This window comes from Brachyistius frenatus, unplaced genomic scaffold, assembly GCF_029030835.1.
Source record: "Brachyistius frenatus isolate BFR_SWC_R1_liver_20210118 unplaced genomic scaffold, ASM2903083v1 Contig_109, whole genome shotgun sequence".
Lineage (NCBI taxonomy): Eukaryota > Metazoa > Chordata > Actinopteri > Embiotocidae > Brachyistius > Brachyistius frenatus.
In genome coordinates this window covers 218,203-236,931 of record NW_027210708.1, presented here as the reverse complement: position 1 = coordinate 236,931, position 18,729 = coordinate 218,203, and the positions used below count along the sequence as shown (strand labels likewise).

At 40.5% G+C, this 18,729-nt stretch overlaps 3 protein-coding genes across 3 annotated transcripts; 2 read left to right on the top strand and 1 right to left on the bottom strand.

Moving 5' to 3' along the window:
- The first annotated feature begins 2,010 nt into the window (after nt 1-2,010).
- On the top strand, nt 2,011-7,529 carry rab34a (RAB34, member RAS oncogene family a). The gene is made up of 11 exons (XM_069712409.1): nt 2,011-2,145; nt 3,802-3,898; nt 3,971-4,062; nt 4,146-4,214; nt 4,486-4,587; nt 4,667-4,731; nt 4,831-4,882; nt 4,964-5,045; nt 6,152-6,242; nt 6,665-6,772; nt 6,842-7,529. Exons 2-11 carry the CDS (start codon nt 3,824-3,826, stop codon nt 6,904-6,906), a joined length of 801 nt encoding a protein of 266 aa, XP_069568510.1. The 5' UTR covers nt 2,011-2,145; nt 3,802-3,823; the 3' UTR covers nt 6,907-7,529.
- A 103-nt stretch (nt 7,530-7,632) lies between these two features.
- On the bottom strand, nt 7,633-10,609 carry LOC138628980 (adenine phosphoribosyltransferase). Its single transcript, XM_069712410.1, has 5 exons — nt 10,387-10,609; nt 10,155-10,248; nt 9,742-9,888; nt 8,125-8,220; nt 7,633-8,038 (listed from the first exon to the last, which is right to left on the bottom strand). The coding sequence occupies exons 1-5, from the start codon at nt 10,507-10,509 to the stop codon at nt 7,896-7,898; spliced, it is 603 nt and encodes a 200-aa protein (XP_069568511.1). The 5' UTR covers nt 10,510-10,609; the 3' UTR covers nt 7,633-7,895.
- Nucleotides 10,610-14,342: 3,733 nt separating this feature from the next.
- Nucleotides 14,343-18,137, top strand: proca1 (protein interacting with cyclin A1). The gene is made up of 4 exons (XM_069712390.1): nt 14,343-14,960; nt 15,058-15,190; nt 16,006-16,140; nt 16,238-18,137. The coding sequence occupies exons 1-4, from the start codon at nt 14,432-14,434 to the stop codon at nt 17,955-17,957; spliced, it is 2,517 nt and encodes an 838-aa protein (XP_069568491.1). The 5' UTR covers nt 14,343-14,431; the 3' UTR covers nt 17,958-18,137.
- Nucleotides 18,138-18,729: the final 592 nt, after the last annotated feature.

Sequence of the window (18,729 nt, the reverse complement as noted above, 5' to 3'; positions counted from 1 at the left end):
CTGTTTGTTGTTACCTGCTGCTGTGCGTTATGCTGTTTAAGAAATGTGCAGGCTGCTTTTTCGGTTTGCAGAATGACAGTCGCTTATTTTACTATTTCCACAGTGCAAAAATGTCCAGTTTCAGGACGTATCAGGAACTTTAGCGCCACAGCTGTCGAAGAATCTTTACTCTTCCGGGGTGAAACCCCGTGACGACAACAGTGACCTTCCTACCTGTGTACCTCCAGATATTAGAACAGCGACACCTGGTGTACACACTGGAAATAACAACCAAACTTCTGGTTATTCTGGCAACGTATTGAGCTCCTCCAGCCTTTGAAAGAAACAGCGACACTATGACGTTATCTCGCTTACAATGTGGTTCTATATATATATATATAATTTTTGTTTTTTGTTTTTGCAGACGAGTATACTGATATTTCCCACTATTCCCACCTTATTATTATTTACTTTACAAACGAAGCAAAGTAATTCGGAAAAGGGGTGTAATATATGAGCATAAATAGGTATACGTAACTACGTTGGAAATAAATAAGAATAATTAAATAAACAACGAAAAGTTAAGATAACTATTCATTTGTTTGCATTTTCGATTAGATAGATAGACAGACAGACAGACAGACAGACAGATAGATAGATAGATAGATAGATAGATAGATAGATAGATAGATAGATAGATAGATAGACAGACAGACAGACAGACAGACAGACAGACAGACAGACAGACAGACAGATAGATAGATAGATAGACAGACAGACAGACAGACAGACAGACAGATAGACAGATAGATAGATAGATAGATAGTTAGTTAGTTAGTTAGATAGATAGATAGATAGATAGATAGATAGATAGATAGATAGATAGATAGATAGATAGATAGATAGATAGATAGATAGATAGATAGATAGATAGATAGATAGATAGATAGATAGATAGATAGATAGATGATAGATAGATAGATAGATAGATAGATAGATAGATAGATAGACAGTTCTACAGCTTTACATTTCTTAGAGTAAAAAAGTACTGTATAGGAGTTAAGTCTATTACTGAGGTGTTGCGAGGACTGTTTGTTGTTACCTGCTGCTGTGCGTTATGCTGTTTAAGAAATGTGCAGGCTGCTTTTTCGGTTTGCAGAATGACAGTCGCTTATTTTACTATTTCCACAGTGCAAAAATGTCCAGTTTCAGGACGTATGAGGAACTTTAGCGCCACAGCTGTCGAAGAATCTTTACTCTTCCGGGGTGAAACCCCGTGACGACAACAGTGACCTTCCTACCTGTGTACCTCCAGATATTAGAACAGCGACACCTGGTGTACACACTGCGAATAACAACCAAACTTCTGGTTATTCTGGCAACGTATTGAGCTCCTCCAGCCTTTGAAAGAAACAGCGACACTATGACGTTATCTCGCTTACAATGTGGTTCTATATATATATATATATAATTTTTGTTTTTTGTTTTTGCAGACGAGTATACTGATATTTCCCACTATTCCCACCTTATTATTATTTACTTTACAAACGAAGCAAAGTAATTCGGAAAAGGGGTGTAATATATGAGCATAAATAGGTATACGTAACTACGTTGGAAATAAATAAGAATAATTAAATAAACAACGAAAAGTTAAGATAACTATTCATTTGTTTGCATTTTCGATTAGATAGATAGACAGACAGACAGACAGACAGATAGATAGATAGATAGATAGATAGATAGATAGATAGATAGATAGATAGATAGATAGATAGACAGACAGACAGACAGACAGACAGACAGACAGACAGACAGACAGATAGATAGATAGATAGATAGATAGATAGATAGATAGATAGATAGATAGATAGATAGATAGATAGATAGATAGATAGTTAGTTAGTTAGTTAGTTAGTTCCTCATTTCCTCCAGCAGGGGATCGAGCAGAGGAAAAAGTGGGAGGAAGGAATAATTGCAAGGGACTGAGTCAGCAGCAGCAGCAGCCGGACCAATCTGCAGCTCCCTTCAACTTCCGCGGACCGAGTTCAGCTCCATAAACTTTTTCCTAGTTAACAATGGACCCGAGCGGCTTCACCCTGCAACAAGAGGCGTCCCTGTGAGGAAGAGGAAAAGCAGAAGAGAGGAGTACCGTCCCAAGTCGCCCAGGTATCTTGTAACATCTCCACACCTCAAAGTCGATGCCCCCCTCCCCCAAGTTTACTTTTAATGACCCGCGGCGTTGTTGTTTTTTTTTCTTCTTCTTCATGTGTAACTTTCATGCTTCTCCTTCAGCTGGATGTTAAATCTTATTTTAAAGGCGCCAGGTTTTCAGTTTTATGTTGGACCAAACCAAATCTGGTCAATTAGACTTCTATTTCTTTTTAACCCAGGGCTTTGATGAACAATGGGATTAAATCAGAACCACGCAGTAAGCGGATGAGCACCGATTACAGCTGTCTGGCTCTGTATAATGTCATGGATAACGAACATGCTCTCTCATTAGGACCGTATTGTTTGGTCTCTGCTTGGCTGCGTCTATTTCTAGGGCGCTGTAGCCCGGATAGGGAGCCGGAGAGACCAATGTGCATTTTTATGGGGTACAGTCTATGATCTGGTGGCCTGGGAAACGAAAACAAATGTAAAACTCTGAAACAAAGTTATAACAGTAAGATGTCGAGGGCTAATTCATCCCATATTTCATGAAAGAAAATCTGCCAAATACAGAATGACTTGGTTAGTTTAGCTCTTTAGAGTGTTTTTCTAGTTATTTCTTCTGCAAACACAGATTTTAAAAAGATGTTTACATTCCGTTTAAAAGATGTTCATCCTTTTTATATATATATATATATATATATATAAAGGCAGCATACAAATATTGAGTCAAAAAATGTAAGAATATTCAGTATTCTTTAACAAATATTTACATTTGAAAAGTCGAACTGATACATTTATGTTACTTCTGTTGAACAGAGAGAAAATAATATGGCTGTCAACCTCAGGATTAACATTTTAATTATACTATTATGTTTTAATGTAGTTATAGATATGTAAATACACAGAAAATGTCCAGAGGATATTCAGCGCGGCTCTAACTAATGAATTCCATTCACATCTGACTAATTTGACAATTTTGAAAAAACATCAATTATGTACCTATCTACAATGGTGAAAAATGATGATGACTGTTTCCCACAACTCAAGCTGATGCTTTCAAATGTCTTATTTTACGGTTGAAATGATCACTTGGCGAACTGATCAGACATTAACTGAGAAATCTGAAGATTTTCTACTTCATATGTCCTTTTAAGTTTGACATGACTGTGTTTTGGAGTGTTGGTTGGACAAAACATTTGTAAACGACACCCGGAAAATTGCAAAAATGGGAGTTTGTCCTGGTTCTCTAACCTTTTTATTAACAATTAATCGATTAGTTGTAAAAATAACAGACAGATTAATTGATTTGAAAAGCATTTGTTAGTTGTTTTGACCATCCATCGTCCTCAAAGCTCAAAGACATTTAATTAAAAAATAATCTGTAATGATATAAAACAGGGAAAAGCTGGATTCTGAGATCTTTGGACTTTTTTTTTGTTCTTAAAAATGACTGAAATAACTAGTTGATCATCAAAATAGCTGCGAATTGATGTATGGACGAATGACCAATGAGAAATGTTTTTTTTCTATCTTCATGTTGGATTTCGATTGAAGTTTCATTCACCATCTGACGACTGGAATCTCTGCGGTCCAACTATCGTGAAGTTACAGCCTGAACAGGTTAAAATGGCAGTTTGTTGACGCTGCTGTCGTTATCTTTCTGTCCAGCGATCGTTTCCCTCCAGGCTTCATGTCCGTCCGGGTTTCAGGCATGAGTGTTCTTCCTCCGGTTCGACGGGACCGAATCATCGCTCAGCTCCCTCAGGTAAAATCAATCACAGCTACCGCCTGGTAGTCTCTCTGAAACCGCCTCACAGACCCTCCTTCCTCTCTTTAGCCTTTCAGGAAAGAGGCGGCTCTCCACACTAAAGACGATTTCCACAACAAGGTGAAGACTGCCTGCCAGGAGCAGCGGACCGGCACTGTCGGGCGAGTACACAAACCTGGAGTTACTGTATGTGGTCTGCTTCATGTGGCTCTTATTTTTACGTGTTGTTTCTTCTTTTATTCAGCAGGTTTAAAATCTCGAAGGTCATTGTGGTGGGGGATCTGGCTGTGGGGAAAACCTGCCTGATTAATAGGTAAACACGGTCTCCTAATATGTGAACGCAGGGTGACGTGCAGTTCTGGGAAATAAATAACTCTTGAGGGCATGTACAGTAGCTCCTTTAAGGAAGCGCAGAGCTTCACATTTGTTATTTTATTATTAACTTTCATTTACTGCAGAAACGTTAAATCTGCATCTGGAAATATCTGACAAATATCCTATAATACACCGTCATTACTAACAAAGAAACGCCAACATTGAGGTTATGACTGTGGACCAGTTACAGTCCTCCTTTGTCATTTCAGATTTTGTAAAGATGCCTTTGATAAGAACTACAAAGCGACAATCGGTGTTGACTTTGAGATGGAGCGCTTCGAGGTGCTCGGTGTTCCTTTCAGCCTGCAGCTGTAAGTCACATCTGAACATTACTGTAAATAAAACAACATCAGTCTATGTAACCTCTAACAGTCTGTCTCCGTGTTACAGGTGGGACACTGCTGGCCAAGAGAGGTTCAAGTGCATTGCTTCTACATACTACAGAGGAGCCATGGGTAAGTCGTGTGTTTTCCACCTCTAACGTTGTTTAACAAGCAAAGCAGTGACTGGAATCTGTGTTCCAGCTGTTAAGGTCATATTTTCTTTTCTTCCAGTGGTGATTATCGTGTTTGATCTAAACGACGTTGCCTCTTTGGGCCATGCGAGGTGAGCTCATTAATTACAAGAATATTGTTTGTGCTTTGTCAAGGCTGGTGGATTTTAACGCCCGTCTTTTCCCGTCTGCAGGCAGTGGCTGGAAGACGCCCTGAAAGAGAACGACCCGACTGCTGTCCAGCTGTTCCTCGTGGGGACAAAGAAAGACCTGAGCGTATGTCTTTGACTGTTTAAAGTGGACATGCCCGCACGTCTGTTGTTTTTTTTTGTTTTTTTACCAGAGCCGGATGTGAATTGTTTGGATCGATGCCAGCAGCAGAAAGCGTTTATGTCCTGGCTCAAACCTCAGGAATGTTTCTCCTCCTTTACTAGACCCCATAATGTTGGTGAAATGACAAAGACAGCAGCATTTTTCAGACATTACTAACTGTATCTAAGCACCAGTAATTACTTAGTGTGGCTACTTGGGCTGTTAATTTTATCATTATTTGTCTTTTTGCTTCAACAGCAATGAATCTTTACGGATCTTTCTTCTTTTAATGTCTTTGCTGTTGCTTTTTTGAGACACCTGCATGTAATTAATATCGTATAATGCATTTTGTTCAACCAACAGTCTAAAATATTTGTAAGGTATTTCATTTAAAGTGTGTCTTAAAACTAGCAAATACTTTACATTTGCAAATCTTACTTACATTAGAGAAGCTTTAATCGAAACATGTTTAGCATTGTTACTGAACAGTGACTCAAACTACTAAGGAAATATCAAATGTATTCATTGTTAGTTGGTTAGTTGGTAGAAAGCAGCCGTTCTGTGTTTTTTAGTGTTACTCTAAATACTTAAAAGGGGAACTACACAGATTAAAAAATGTTTACAGGTAACATTTTTCAACTGCATGTGAGAAACAAGTTGTATAAAGTGTTTTGTAGCTTCAGAATTAGATTTTAAACTTTAAATAATTCAGGGTAAAATGTTTATTTTTTCCATCCATTTTGATTCTTTTGTTTAAACTGTTCAGTTCATCTTCATGTCACAATGTTGTAGTTTTTTCTTGGAATATCTCAAATTTATTTCTGTGATTTCCTCTTTGGACTGCTGGTTGGACAAAATTGGCAATTTAACATTAGATTTTAATGAGCATTTTAACTATTCTGCCATTTTAAAGACTCGATGATTTATCAGTTAAGGAAGAAAGCGACTGTCCAAATAATCAGTTATTAAAATAGTGAATATCCTGTTACAGTATGAGGATTATATTTTGTGTTTAATGCTGATGTCTGATTATGATTTTTTGTGTGTGTGTGTGTGTGTTTGTCTGACAGTCTCCTGCTCAGTATTCAGGGATCGAACAAGACGCCCTCAAACTAGCAAAAGAGATCAGCGCAGAGTACTGGGCCGTTTCCTCGTTGACAGGTGAGTGTGTGGATGGAAATACAGTAAAATTATACAACTGTGTTGTCCACGCTGGGAGTTCATTTTAAACTCTCCAGGAAGACATTGCACTTGATTGTTGACATGAAAATAGTTGAGAAAACTCTCAGAAATGGTTGAACACAGACCCTGCTCCCATTTATCGGACATCGAAAAGGTGTGGAAGGAGGAGGTTTGGCACTCTTTAGGTTGATATGTGGTTTGAGCTGTGTAAAAATAACAATTTTAATCTTTAAATCACTGTTGAGTTGAGAAATTTGGAGGAAGGTTGTTGAATTTCTTGAACTAAGTCAGAGGAGGATCAGAAGGTGATGGTGATTAATCCGCAGAGGGTCTTGCTTTCTTCAAACATAAGCTCTCTCCTTCAGTCGTTTTCATAGATCTGTATCTCCTCTATCCTGCAGGGGAAAACGTGAAAGAGTTCTTCTTTCGAGTTGCTTCGTTGGCATTTGAGACCAACGTTCTTGCCGAGCTGGAGAAAAGTGGATCGAGGCAAATCGGAGACGTCGTCAGTGAGTATCCGAACAGCTTCTAATCATATTTGTCACACAGTTTAACAGGCAGCTCTGCTTATCTTTCAGGAATCACCAGCACTTCAAACAACGTGTCGAAGTCAAAGAAGAAACAGCCCAACTGCTGTCAGTGACGGTGGAAGCAGGAGTTTAAAATCAGACTCGGCATGAGGATTTTTCTCAGTGGAAAATAACCGTCCATCTGGGTGGGAAGGATTTCTGTGGTCGGGGCAGCAGGAGGCACGCTAACGTTTTGCTTCCTGTCATGTTTAGAATTCAGTTTTTCCTGGCCTAGAAAGACTTTTCCTCTCTGGGATGTGTGCGGATTCTTGTGGTACTTGTCTGGAGTTGCAGAGCGACACAGGAATCGCACACAAAACGACTCTTCTGGTACTGCCAAGACACCAAACAGTGACTGGATGCTTATTTTACTTAGAGCTGAATTCACATCTGCAGTTTTGCTACTGTAGTTCGTCTTGCTGTCCAGATTTTTCTTCACATATTGGTACTCTGGTTGTGTTAAATGACTCTTTTCTTATTATTGTTGGTCAGAAGTTCACAATTTTTTGGCTTTCGGCTCCTTTAATTGAAGCAGTATGTACGTTTAACCCCGATATTACTGTAAGTTGAGCGGCTTCAAGAAGTAACAACATTTTGAAAAGAAACATGAAATTGTTTTTCCTTCATTTCCATCCTGCTGATCATCTCGTGACTCTAGATTTATCTTTCGACCTCGTGTCGGGTTTTCGACCCACGAATTGAAAACCATATTTATCATACAGATGCTTCAAAGGTACTTTTTTTGTTTACAATCAAATCAATGACTGAATCTGATGATCTGCTTCAAATTAAAACTGAAGTTGAGCGCACGTATTTACCATTTATTGTCCTAAACATTTCTTATGGTGTGTTTTACATGTCACAAAGATATATATATAAAAAAAAGATAGACGACATCATATCAACACTGTTTCAATTATTAAAAAGTCAGTTAAACAATTATGTCTCTGTATTTCTTTACAAGTCTGTGCAGATGAATATATTTCTCTATTCTTCATCTTTATAAAATGTCACTATTCTTTTTTCTTTCTCACTGAACGTCTAAGGAATCGTGTTTACTTTTTCAGACATTGAAGCTTTTGAAGGAGTCCAGATATTTCCCGTCAATTTGGCTCTGCAGCTCTTCGGGGATGCAGTGGGAGAACTTGTAGTTTCCCTTGATCCACTTCCCTCCTTCGGTGTTCTCGATAGCCACGGCTGCAACGCCTGCATCAGACGGAGTGAGATATTCACTCTGTGGTGGGGAGCGTCATTAAATTAGGGTGTAATAAGGGTATGTTGTGCTGACTGACCTACAACTGTGGCTCCCAGCCTCTCCACCAGCTCGATTGCAGCCTTCATCGTGCCTCCACTCTCAATCCACTGGTCCACTAACAGCACCTTCACACCTGCAGCAGAGCACACAGGAGGAACACTTCAATCCACTGCTGTCTTGTTTTTCTTTTTTGTGTGTTTACAAGGTAAGCAAAGGCAGGTATTTAAAGGTTGTGGGAAATCATGTTTTTATAAAAAAAAAGGACAGAAGTGATGATGATAAACAGAACTTTTAAATTAATTTTATCTTCTGTGTCCTGCTAACTTTGCACTTGTAGAGATTCAGGTAAAGGTCACATAAAAAAGCTCATGTCATATTTTAAAAAAAAATTGAAGTTTGTTTTTGAGCCTGGCTTAAAGTAAATATAAAAATGAGCTGCCTGGAACGGCCATTTTTCTACCTGCATTAGGGATCTCCATCTAACTTTGTGACCCTGCATATTCATCCTGCTTGCATGTGTTAGTGCTGGAGAGGTCGTAACAAACCAGATGAAATGGTTTGTGTCTGATTCGTGTAAAAATCAAGGTTTTTTTTGATAGCTGCAGGGAGCTCATGCTTGTTTCCCCAACATGTGTTGTTTACATGATGTTTTGTCCTCGTTTACCTGAATCTCTGTGACGGAGGTAAAGAGTGCAAAGTCAGCACGACCCACAGAGACATGACAGACACATTCATGAGAAATAGAGGACGTTTTAATAAACTACAATTGTCCTTTAAAGTTTATTTTCATAATACTCATGAATATTTATTCATAATATCTGATATCAAAGTTACTACTGCAAAGAGACTGAATAACATCTACGTCTCCACCAAACAAATGTCAGTGAACACATTCGGCTGTATTTTGCTTCCACCGACACCAGACGGTGCTGCGTCACAGGAAACCAGTGGACATGAAGTAAAGGAAACCTGCGCTTTAACTCCTGTGGGTCGCATATTACTCAGGTTTAAGTTAGTTATTTAGTTGATATGAAGTTAATCAGCAACTGTTTAATAATCAATGAAACATATTAGTCATTTTTCAGTGAAACATAACAAACGCGGTGGTTGCAGCTTCTCAGATGAGAGGATTTGCTGCTTTTTTTTGGTCACATGTAACTGATGATTTTGGACTGCAATTTGAACACATCACTCCAGGCGAAAGAAAATCATTATGGAAATGTTTTTTATCGACTAAGTGATCAACAGGCAAATTAATTCTGGAAATACTTGATGGTTTATTGGGCATTTAGTATATAAGAAATAAAAATGTTGAAGCCCGGTCAAAAATGATCCTCAGATTTTCAGTTTATATGTTTAAATTCTGCTTATTGTTTTAATTCTTTTACATAAACTGAAGCTTTTTATGAGCCCACTGAACTAACGAACTTATTCCAGTTTCAGTTCAGAGTTTTTATGTTTTGCTTTTTGCATGAAAGTGATGACATTATATAAACTACAAATAACCGCAGTTTTAATGCACTTATATCCTTTTGTCATCCCTCACAAGATAACAGTAGAATTGTGTGTGGTCGTTTTTATCTCTTGACTCTGAGGAGTTTGAACATCCCGAGGAAAACGTGTAACTTGGTTAGAGGTAAAAACAAAGATTAACCTGGTTTTAGCACATCCAGTCTTACTTCCATTGTTTTTTCTCTGCCGCTGTAGTCGGTGTAGTTTTGCTCTTGGGTTGCAACACACAAGTGACCTGCTTTGCGAACAGCCAGGAAACCTTTTCCAAGAGTGGTGGCAACAGACGCTCCTGAAAAACCAGTATGAGAAACATTCATCCACACTGACAGAACTTTATCTCAGAGAAGAAACATGGTCAACCTTCATATGGAAAACACTGACGTGTGAAAGGCAGAGTTAAACATCTAAATTTAGTTTCTTTGCCTGAGGGGTCAGGTTTCCTGACCTAAGAACAAGTACAGTGACAAGCTCTTAAAGTAAGATCAGTTTGACATGTGATTGCTCTGAAGTTGCCGTTTATTTTCCTTCTTAAGACGAACTGGTTTGTTTTCTTACCTAGAATAAATCCCATTGCATCTATCCCAGCAACCAGGTCAATGGAGTCGCTGTGGAACGGACTGAGAAGGTCTCTGACGCAGTCTGCAAGAGCCTGGATCAAGTGCAGAGAGGGAAAATGCACAAAATGCAAAGTGTGCATATGATGAAAACACATTGGATGTTTATTACTGATGAGGTTCATGGTTTGCTCAGTAAGAAGAAAAGACTCATTCCTTCTCTGTCATCATACCTGGGAGTAGCAGTAGAGTCTGGACGGATCCAGCCAAGCCAACGCCGGTCCCTTTGTGTTGGGGGCCATCAGAGAAAGGTACCATCCTTTATGCCTGTCTGCAGGAACGGCCAACAAGTCCATTTGAAGAGCAGCACTTGTCTGCGCAGTTGGAGGGACAAACTGGGGTGAACAGACCGAACTGTGACTGAGGGAGGCGCCCGTATCAGATTCCAGAGGGGTGAATGGAGGGTGGAAGAGGGCTGCTCACACTCAGCTTAGTTACAGATTCTCTGTGAAGGATTTCTTATTCAAAACCGAGTCAACTAATGATTTAAATGGCCAGTTTCAGATTTGTCAACCAAAAGCTCAGAGAATAAATTTGATGCAAAGGAAATTGCTGGTTTTTTTTTTGTTGCATCCAGCACCTTCTTATTTGGAGCTGTAGATATCAGGGAAGCTAGCTCAGTGAATATTTTTTAAAGAAAGCTTAAAATATTTCTCTTTACTTTCGCCTTTAGCCTTTCGCGACAGCTGAAGCTCTTTTGCACCTGCCTGCACTTTAAAATACGTTTTGCTTTATCCTATGTTTTATTTCTCAATTTGATTTGCTCTTGTGTATTTAATTTTTATTTTAAATTAAATTTTAATATCTTTTAATGTTCCTTTAAATCGTTTTTTATTTGAAGCATTTAATGTATGTAATTGTGTTACTGTAAAGCACTTTGAGCTGCATTTCTTATATGAAAGGTGATGTACAAAAAAAAATTATTATCATTATTTTCATAAAGTCTATGTTGTTTGGGGTGATGAAAGAGCTACACCAATGTTTTGCCTGTTTAGTTAATTTAAAGTTCACTGACACCTTTTTTACAAGTCATGATTTAATTCATTTAATGTATTGCAGGCATGCCTTTAACATGGAATTTCACTTAAGTCTAAAAAACAAATCAACTCGAAGATATTTAAACTTGAGGATGTAGCTGTTAAATAGTCATTATTGCTGTGTGTTAATAGAGGTCGATTGAAAGCAATGCATTTGTTTTAAATTACAAGATAAAAGCAGACAATATGAAAAGGATGACTAGTCTTACTGAAGGTTCATCTTTCTGAAAGCTGCTTTTTATATTCGGGTTGAATAAAAACAAATAAAACAAAAACAAAACACTTGTCTGATATGAAAATAATAAAGTATTTGTGTTTAACAGGAAGTGGGTAAAAAGCTGTGGTCCTTTAACGGAGCCATGTTGTACTTCAACTTTAATTATCCGGCTAAATTAAAATATATTTCACTATGAAAAATATGTATAATATTCAGGCCAAGTGCAAGAAAAATATTCAGGTGTTTGTTTTTGATGGTGCTTTAAATAAAGTCAAAACATACCAAAACGCATGTGGATTAATGTTTAAAGTTTCTGATTGAAATAAACAGCCATACAAACATATCTCTCTTTCACAGCTCGAAAAGCATACTTTACATTGTTTTTTTCAGGTTGATACGTCGTGACCTTTATGAGAATTACAGATGAATATACATTCAACCTTTTTCAGAAGTAAGGGTGTATTACTTGTCTGAGACTCCAGCTGTAAAACAACAGATTTTAAAACCTTTGATTGATGTTGGTGGTTCTTTTTACACAGTACTATTCTCCGAAATCCCAAAAGAGTCTGTCTGTTATGAAACAAAGATCCAAGAAAGAGGTGTCACTTGTTTTTTCATTGTATCTGTTCAGGTTTTGCACCAAAGACTGACGTTATTTGACAATAGCTGAATGAATGAATGAATGAAGTGTGACCCTATGAAAATGTTAATCCTTCCCTCACGCATGCCTCAGGTTGTTATTGTGAATGCTGCTTGGAGCTGCAGTCACCAGAGGGGTCGGTGTCTGAACAAGCTCAGGCTGGGATCACGTTTGCTGCAGGAGAAACACGACCCTCGGTCTGATTGAATTCCCAGTATATTCTACAGTTCTCAGACTGGAAAGGCTTTTCCTCTCATGAAATAAACTCATCTGAAATTTCATCCAGGTTTTATGCAACGGAGTTCAAGCTGAGCTCAGGATTGAGTGTTCAGCTTTCTGCCAACAGCAACTAGACTTTCCCACAGTTTGGCTTTTATCTCAACCCAGATAAACTTACAGTAAAAGTTGCTCTGATTTTGCACAATTATAGATTTTCCAAGTCATAAATCTGAGCAGATATCAACACTGATAACACTGCATCAGTTCATGGGGATGGATTTTAAAAGTGTTGAAATATCTTTAGGTGAAATACTTAAAAACAAAACAATACACATACCTATAATTATAAATAAGCAGCGTTTATGATGATGGGGGTAATTGCAGTCTTATCTTTGCAGGAATCATGTTGCATCTGTAAACTCTGCAGCACCTCAGCTCGACTCTCAGCTCGCCCAGGGGGCGCTGTTCTGCAGCGGGCCTGTGTGGATGAGAGCAAATAAAAGTGCTCAGCAGGAATTAAAACTATAGGTGTTTCATCAGGTGTCACCTTTCTGTATCACTGTGCGGGTGTTACCTGAATCCACACGGACACATGGTGAACAGCAGCAGGATTATCAGGACTCTTTTTTTTGTTCCAAATCCTCCCTGCACTTTTAATTCATGAGAACCCCCCCCCCCCCCTCTCTCTCCCTCCCTCAAGATGTGGTCGCATGTTGCCTCTGGTGATTTTACATCATTTCACTCCGCCTTTCAGCAATCCGATTTCAGTGCCTTGAGTTGGCTGGATCTCCCCGCCTCTAGAGCTCGGAGTAAGACCAGCCATGTGATCAAGCACTGGGCTGATTAGAAATCCAACCTGACAAGAGGTTTTTCCTTTCTTTTCTTCAAGGAAAAGTGAATTGTTCACAGATGCATAAAGACTTTAGGCATCCTTTTCTAAATGAGATTTTAGAGAGACTTTGTCACAATGATTCACATAGATCAGATATCAAAGGCAGAGCTGCACTTATTTCACACAAGAAACATGTTTCCTGACTGAAACTCTGCAGCTACAGTAATGCTTATATGCACAAGCTTTAAAATCCTTGTGTCAAAACAAATGCTATTGAAAAGAGGACAAATCAAAAAACATTCTCATTTGATAATCCATCTTGACTCTTTTCCAAGCAAAAATAAAACACATCAAACATTGAATATTTCATAATGTGCGTATCTGAATATTTCACAGGTTTGTCAAAAGGTTTAAAGAAAGGTTAACGCTGTTAAAATCATCATACAATACTGAAGAAAACAAGTCTCACCACTTTTTACCACTTCAAGTATGTGAAAGGAATAAAATAGCACCTTAAACACATGATGGAAAAACAACAAATATGTTGTGCTTATTTGGCAGATAAGTAGCTCATGACAACATTCTCAGGATACCTGGACGCCAAACAGTCAGCTGATCCCTGCGTTAGTTTAATGAGTTTTTGTTTTTAGTCAGAATCAACCATCAGACTTTGAGGCACTTCAGTCACTCAGTGCGCTTTGCGTGCGACAGCTCCAACCTTTCTCCACATTCCTCAGTGAGAGAGTTTTGTCCCCACATTGTGATTTAGGTCATCACCAATTCAGTGGCTGTTTTGTGGCATTTGAAAGATGTCCAATCTCCTGGGTTGGCACAATCACCCCATGCCTGTTACCATGGAAAGCGGGGGCAAGTTAGAACCTCCTCCATGCGTGTTCCCAGAGTAAATCTCCACTCTCTGGGGGGTGAGCTGAGGGGGTTGGGAGGTAACTTGCGGTCATGTCCCTCTGCAGTGAAAGGTGGAGGTCCAAGCTCTGCACAGCACCCACAAATTAACCCACTGCTTTCCTTCTGCGGGTTTCACCTCAGTGAAATAATAAAGTGGTGTGCAATACCTCACTGCGTAATATACAGATACGCTGCCCAGGCTAAAGAGGTTAATCTTTCCGACTCCTCCCAGCGTGGTCATTCGTCGTATTAATAAACGCACCACTTGAGTTTCGCCTTAAAAGTGGGAGGGCTGCTCGAGAGCCCCGGAAAACCGCGAGGAGCTGTCTCCGTTACGCGTGGTGCTGAAAGGGCCACTCGCCGCATCATGTGGTCAGTCTTCTTTGTCTTTCTGTCTTATCTGGACAGAAACGTCGTCAAGGGCGACTTCCTGAGCCGCGCTCTGGACGCGGAGAAGGAGAGCAAAGAGATGTTCTCCATGCTCAACGGCACCTTCTGCGCAAAAATGTCCATCGTGGGGGAGATTTTCCTCTACCAGGTGTCAGACGGAGCCGAAGTGGTGCGCTCCGTGGTCAGTCCCACCGGGAAGCTCGTCAACTGCTCCGTCATAGTGAACCACATGCATGTGAAATCGTTCATGCACGAGTGCAGTTTGGGGCTGAAAGAGCAGAGAGCCGCGCGGCGGCTGGAGACGCGTTTTGCGCACATGGAAGAAGCCAAGTTGCTGTGCCGGGAGTTTAAGGAGAGCTCGGAGCGCAGCGGCACGGCGAAAAAGGATGACAGCGGTGACTCGGCGCTGCAGGAGAAGGTTCTGAAAAGATCCAAGAGAGGCTTTACTTATCCAGGGACCTTGTGGTGTGGAGCCGGTAACACGGCCGATCGCTATGACCAGCTGGGTAGGTGACAATATTTTCTAGTAATTCTTTGTGTAACGTGAGTGTGTGCCAAATATATACCCAGTTTAATAACAGTGACCACCTTGCTTATTTGCAGGAGAGTTTGCAGCCACTGACAGCTGCTGCCGCATTCACGACCACTGCCCTCATGTCATCCACGCCTTCTCCTCAAACTATGGCTACACTAACTTCAAGTGGCACTCCATTTGTCATTGTGACTGTGATAATACGTGAGTAAAACCTCGATTAATTTATTGCATTGTATATGATAAGTCTCACATATGAAGAAGAAATGGTTTCTACTGTTAACTGGCCCACGGTTGAACCTTTAAGCACATGAAAGTGATAAAAAAAAGAAAAGAAAAGAAAAAAGCTGCATAAGTTTTGAATTGTGATAACCAGAATGCAAAGAATATAACGACATGAAAACTTTATGATACACCGAATAAAATTGTGTAGTAATGTGCACCAGCCTTTTAAAGAACCAGCACAACCAACGATTATTCAGATATTTGAAACTAAATGTTAAACGTCAGACCTTAAGTTCAACAAAAAGCTGTTAAGTCATTCTGACAAATGTTTTTCTCTCCAAAAATGAAGCAATTAACAATTAGTTTCTAAAATTCAGCCAGCGTGACAGTTCACAAGTTTTTTTTTTCCCATAAAGATGCTGTAATAAATAATAAAAAAAATTCCAGTAGAGATCTTACTGTAAAGTTAACTGCTTTAGGTTTAATGGTCTGCTTATAAAGTAGAGAACTATAGAGTTTGACAAAAATGTGTGTTCAATAGGTCTGTAGAGGCAGAATCATGTTGGAAATCATTAGAAGAAGCTGTTGATAAATATGTTGCAGAATAAATTAACGTTACTGCATTAATCATTTCATTACAATAGCTGATTTGATGACCCGAAATTGGGTGCGCTGGTTAAAGAGCTTGGTAGATACCTAATGAGAGCAGTATCTCCATGTTTCTCATTTAAATCCAACAGCTGCAGATCAAACTGCATCTCTTTCTATGCGAATGATTCCTTTGTTCTCTGCAGGTTGAAAGCTTGTCTGAGACAGGTCAATGACACGTCCTCCCGGGTTGTCGGTCAGGCGTTTTTCAATGTCATTGGTGTTCCTTGCTTCGACCTCGCCTATGAAGAGCAGTGTGCAGAGCGACACTGGTATGGCCTGTAAGTATCAGTGTGAACCTCTTATTTGCTACATACTGAGTTGTTTTTACTGCAAATTCACCGCTCAACCCGCTTCTCTATGTTCTCTCTCTCATAGGTGTAAACGATATGAGAAGCTGTCCGTTGCTGTGGTGAGGGAGGCCGTCCCATATGACTTTGGAGGTATTGATGTCATCGATGTGCTGACGTTGGCACCTCCCACCAAGACAGAAGATTCCAAGAAAAGTAACGAAGGAGAGAAACCAGAGAGTACAACTCAGTCAACGATGTCGGGCCCTGAAGAGCCTTCGCTCAGAAACGTTGTCACCGCTGCTGAGGACTTCATCAAGGTCCTCGCTACCGTCTCCACGTCCCAAAGCTCCGCTGCCGACTCCGACAAAGGCGAGGCGCAAAGCTCAGAGAAGAAGAAGAGGAAGAACATGGGCAAGAAGAAGAAAACCACCAAAAAGCGGAAAGGCAAAGGAAAGGGCAGGAAGAGAAAACAGAAAGCAGAGGCGAGTGTTAAACTTGAGGAAGGAGCTACAGTTTCAGCCTCTGGCAGCAACACAGAAGAAGCCATCGCTCTAAGTAACTTCATCAGAGAGTCGCACAGACGTGAGCAATCAAGTGGAGACACAAAAAGAGGCGAATTCGAGCTTGGAGGAAAGGACGAGTCCTCCAATGATGTCATGAAAGATGAGCCAGCCATGGATAAAGAGGCTATTTCCATCTCATCACCTACGAAGGTCCGGAAGAAGCCAGCAGAATCGGACACTGATGTGTTGACAGAAGAGATCTCTCTCTCAACAAGCAAGACAACTGTTACTCCACTTAAAGCAAAAACCAGAAGGCAAAGAAAGGGAAGGGGAAAGAAGAGCCACAAAGCTACTCTTCCTTCTTCTGAAGAGCTTGTAGCGAACACAACAGACAACTCCAGTGCTGTTTCTGTCCCCACCATCATTACCATAACCCCAACAACACGGTCCGAGGAACAAAGCTTCGGCAGCAACACTGAAAAGCAACTTGTCGTGAGCAATGCCCGTACCCCCATTGTAATCACCAAAGTCAACAGGAACAGGTCAAAGGAGAGAGGGGGCAGAGAGGGGAGGAAGAAAAGGAGGAAAGCCAGCTCTGCTTCTCCCATTGTGCCTGTTGCCCAACAAAATTCCTCTGTGGACAATCTGAAAGTGATCCTTCTCACTGGGGCTCCCACCATACTGTCGCTCCCCATGATAGAGCGGCAGCTTTCACACAGGCTGGACATTTATGGAGGGAAACCCCAAGTTATGGCTCTGAACTCCTCCTTTAGTGTTTTAAAAAGGCGGCGGTGGAAAGAGAGAGGACTGAGAAAAAGAAGGAGGAAAACAGTTGTGCCCCCGTCCAATGAAAACTCACTTTTTTCTCACGATGGCTCTGAAAACGTGCTTCCGGTTCTCATCACTCCAGACACGGGTGTTGCACTGAATAGCCCTGCAAGCACTGCTGCAAAGTTGGAAACAGAAACCCACAGTGAACGGAGGCTTTCCACAACCGCCGCCCCGACTGTCAGCGCAAAACGCCACCGGCAGCGGGTCGGCCCGCCGAGGAAACCGAGACAGAAAGCTGATGCTCTCAGGCACGCAGTTTCTACCTCGAAACAAACTGACCCGGTGACTTTTACAACCGCTCCGTCCGGCGCTGCCACTACTGAAGATGTCAGAATCAGAAAACCCCACATGACCACCTACGCAGCGCCTGACATGAGTCCACTTCAGTTATCTGTGGAGAGAGCGCAGGCACAGTTCACCAGGAAGAAGAGAAGGAAAGCACTGGCAGCGCTGTCCAGTCGACAACAATGAGCCGTAGCAGGCTGAAAAAAAAACCCAGCTCTTGGTCGGCTGCAGCTGTTTCATTATAATATCATCTTTTCTGATTCAGCATTTAACAAATCCTGTTTGATTGTAAAGTGAGACTGATGTTTTAGAATACTTTCTCTTGCATGCCAATAATAATAAAATGTCTGGATGATTATGAATGTATCTCATTGTGCTTCTGTTTTTATCTAACTAACTGGCTTGAAAGAGAGCGAACTAATCAGCTAGATTTTGATCAGTTACCTATAATTTGACTTTGAGGTGCTGCTAGCTGTTTCCCAATTTCCACTACGGAAATTATGAGAAGCTCGGCTTAGCTAAGCTGTTGCTGGCAGTAGCTTCCTTTGGAGCGGAAGCAACCTAACTCTTTTGCAAAACTCAAACTACTCCTTTAAAATCTAAAAATCATATAAACACAAAGAGACAAATGACAATGACATGAGCAGAGACACACGGCTAGAATGCTCGCAGGTAAAATCTAAACAATCTTTTTAAAAAGACTTTGTGTGCAAATCATCTCAGCTGGACATATCTAATAAACACGAGAAAACTAGAAACCTAAAGCTCAGAGGCTTATTGCGAACCTGCTTAACACAATTTTAATTTCTTTACAGCGGGACAGAAGGTATGCGAAGAAAACGCTGTTTATTTTCTGTTCTTGTGTCGGAGGGGGACGGGGACGAGGACTTTGGCCTATTTGCTGCCGTCCCTGCGTGTGCTTTAAAGCAGGGTCACATTCTGAACACCGATTAGGTCC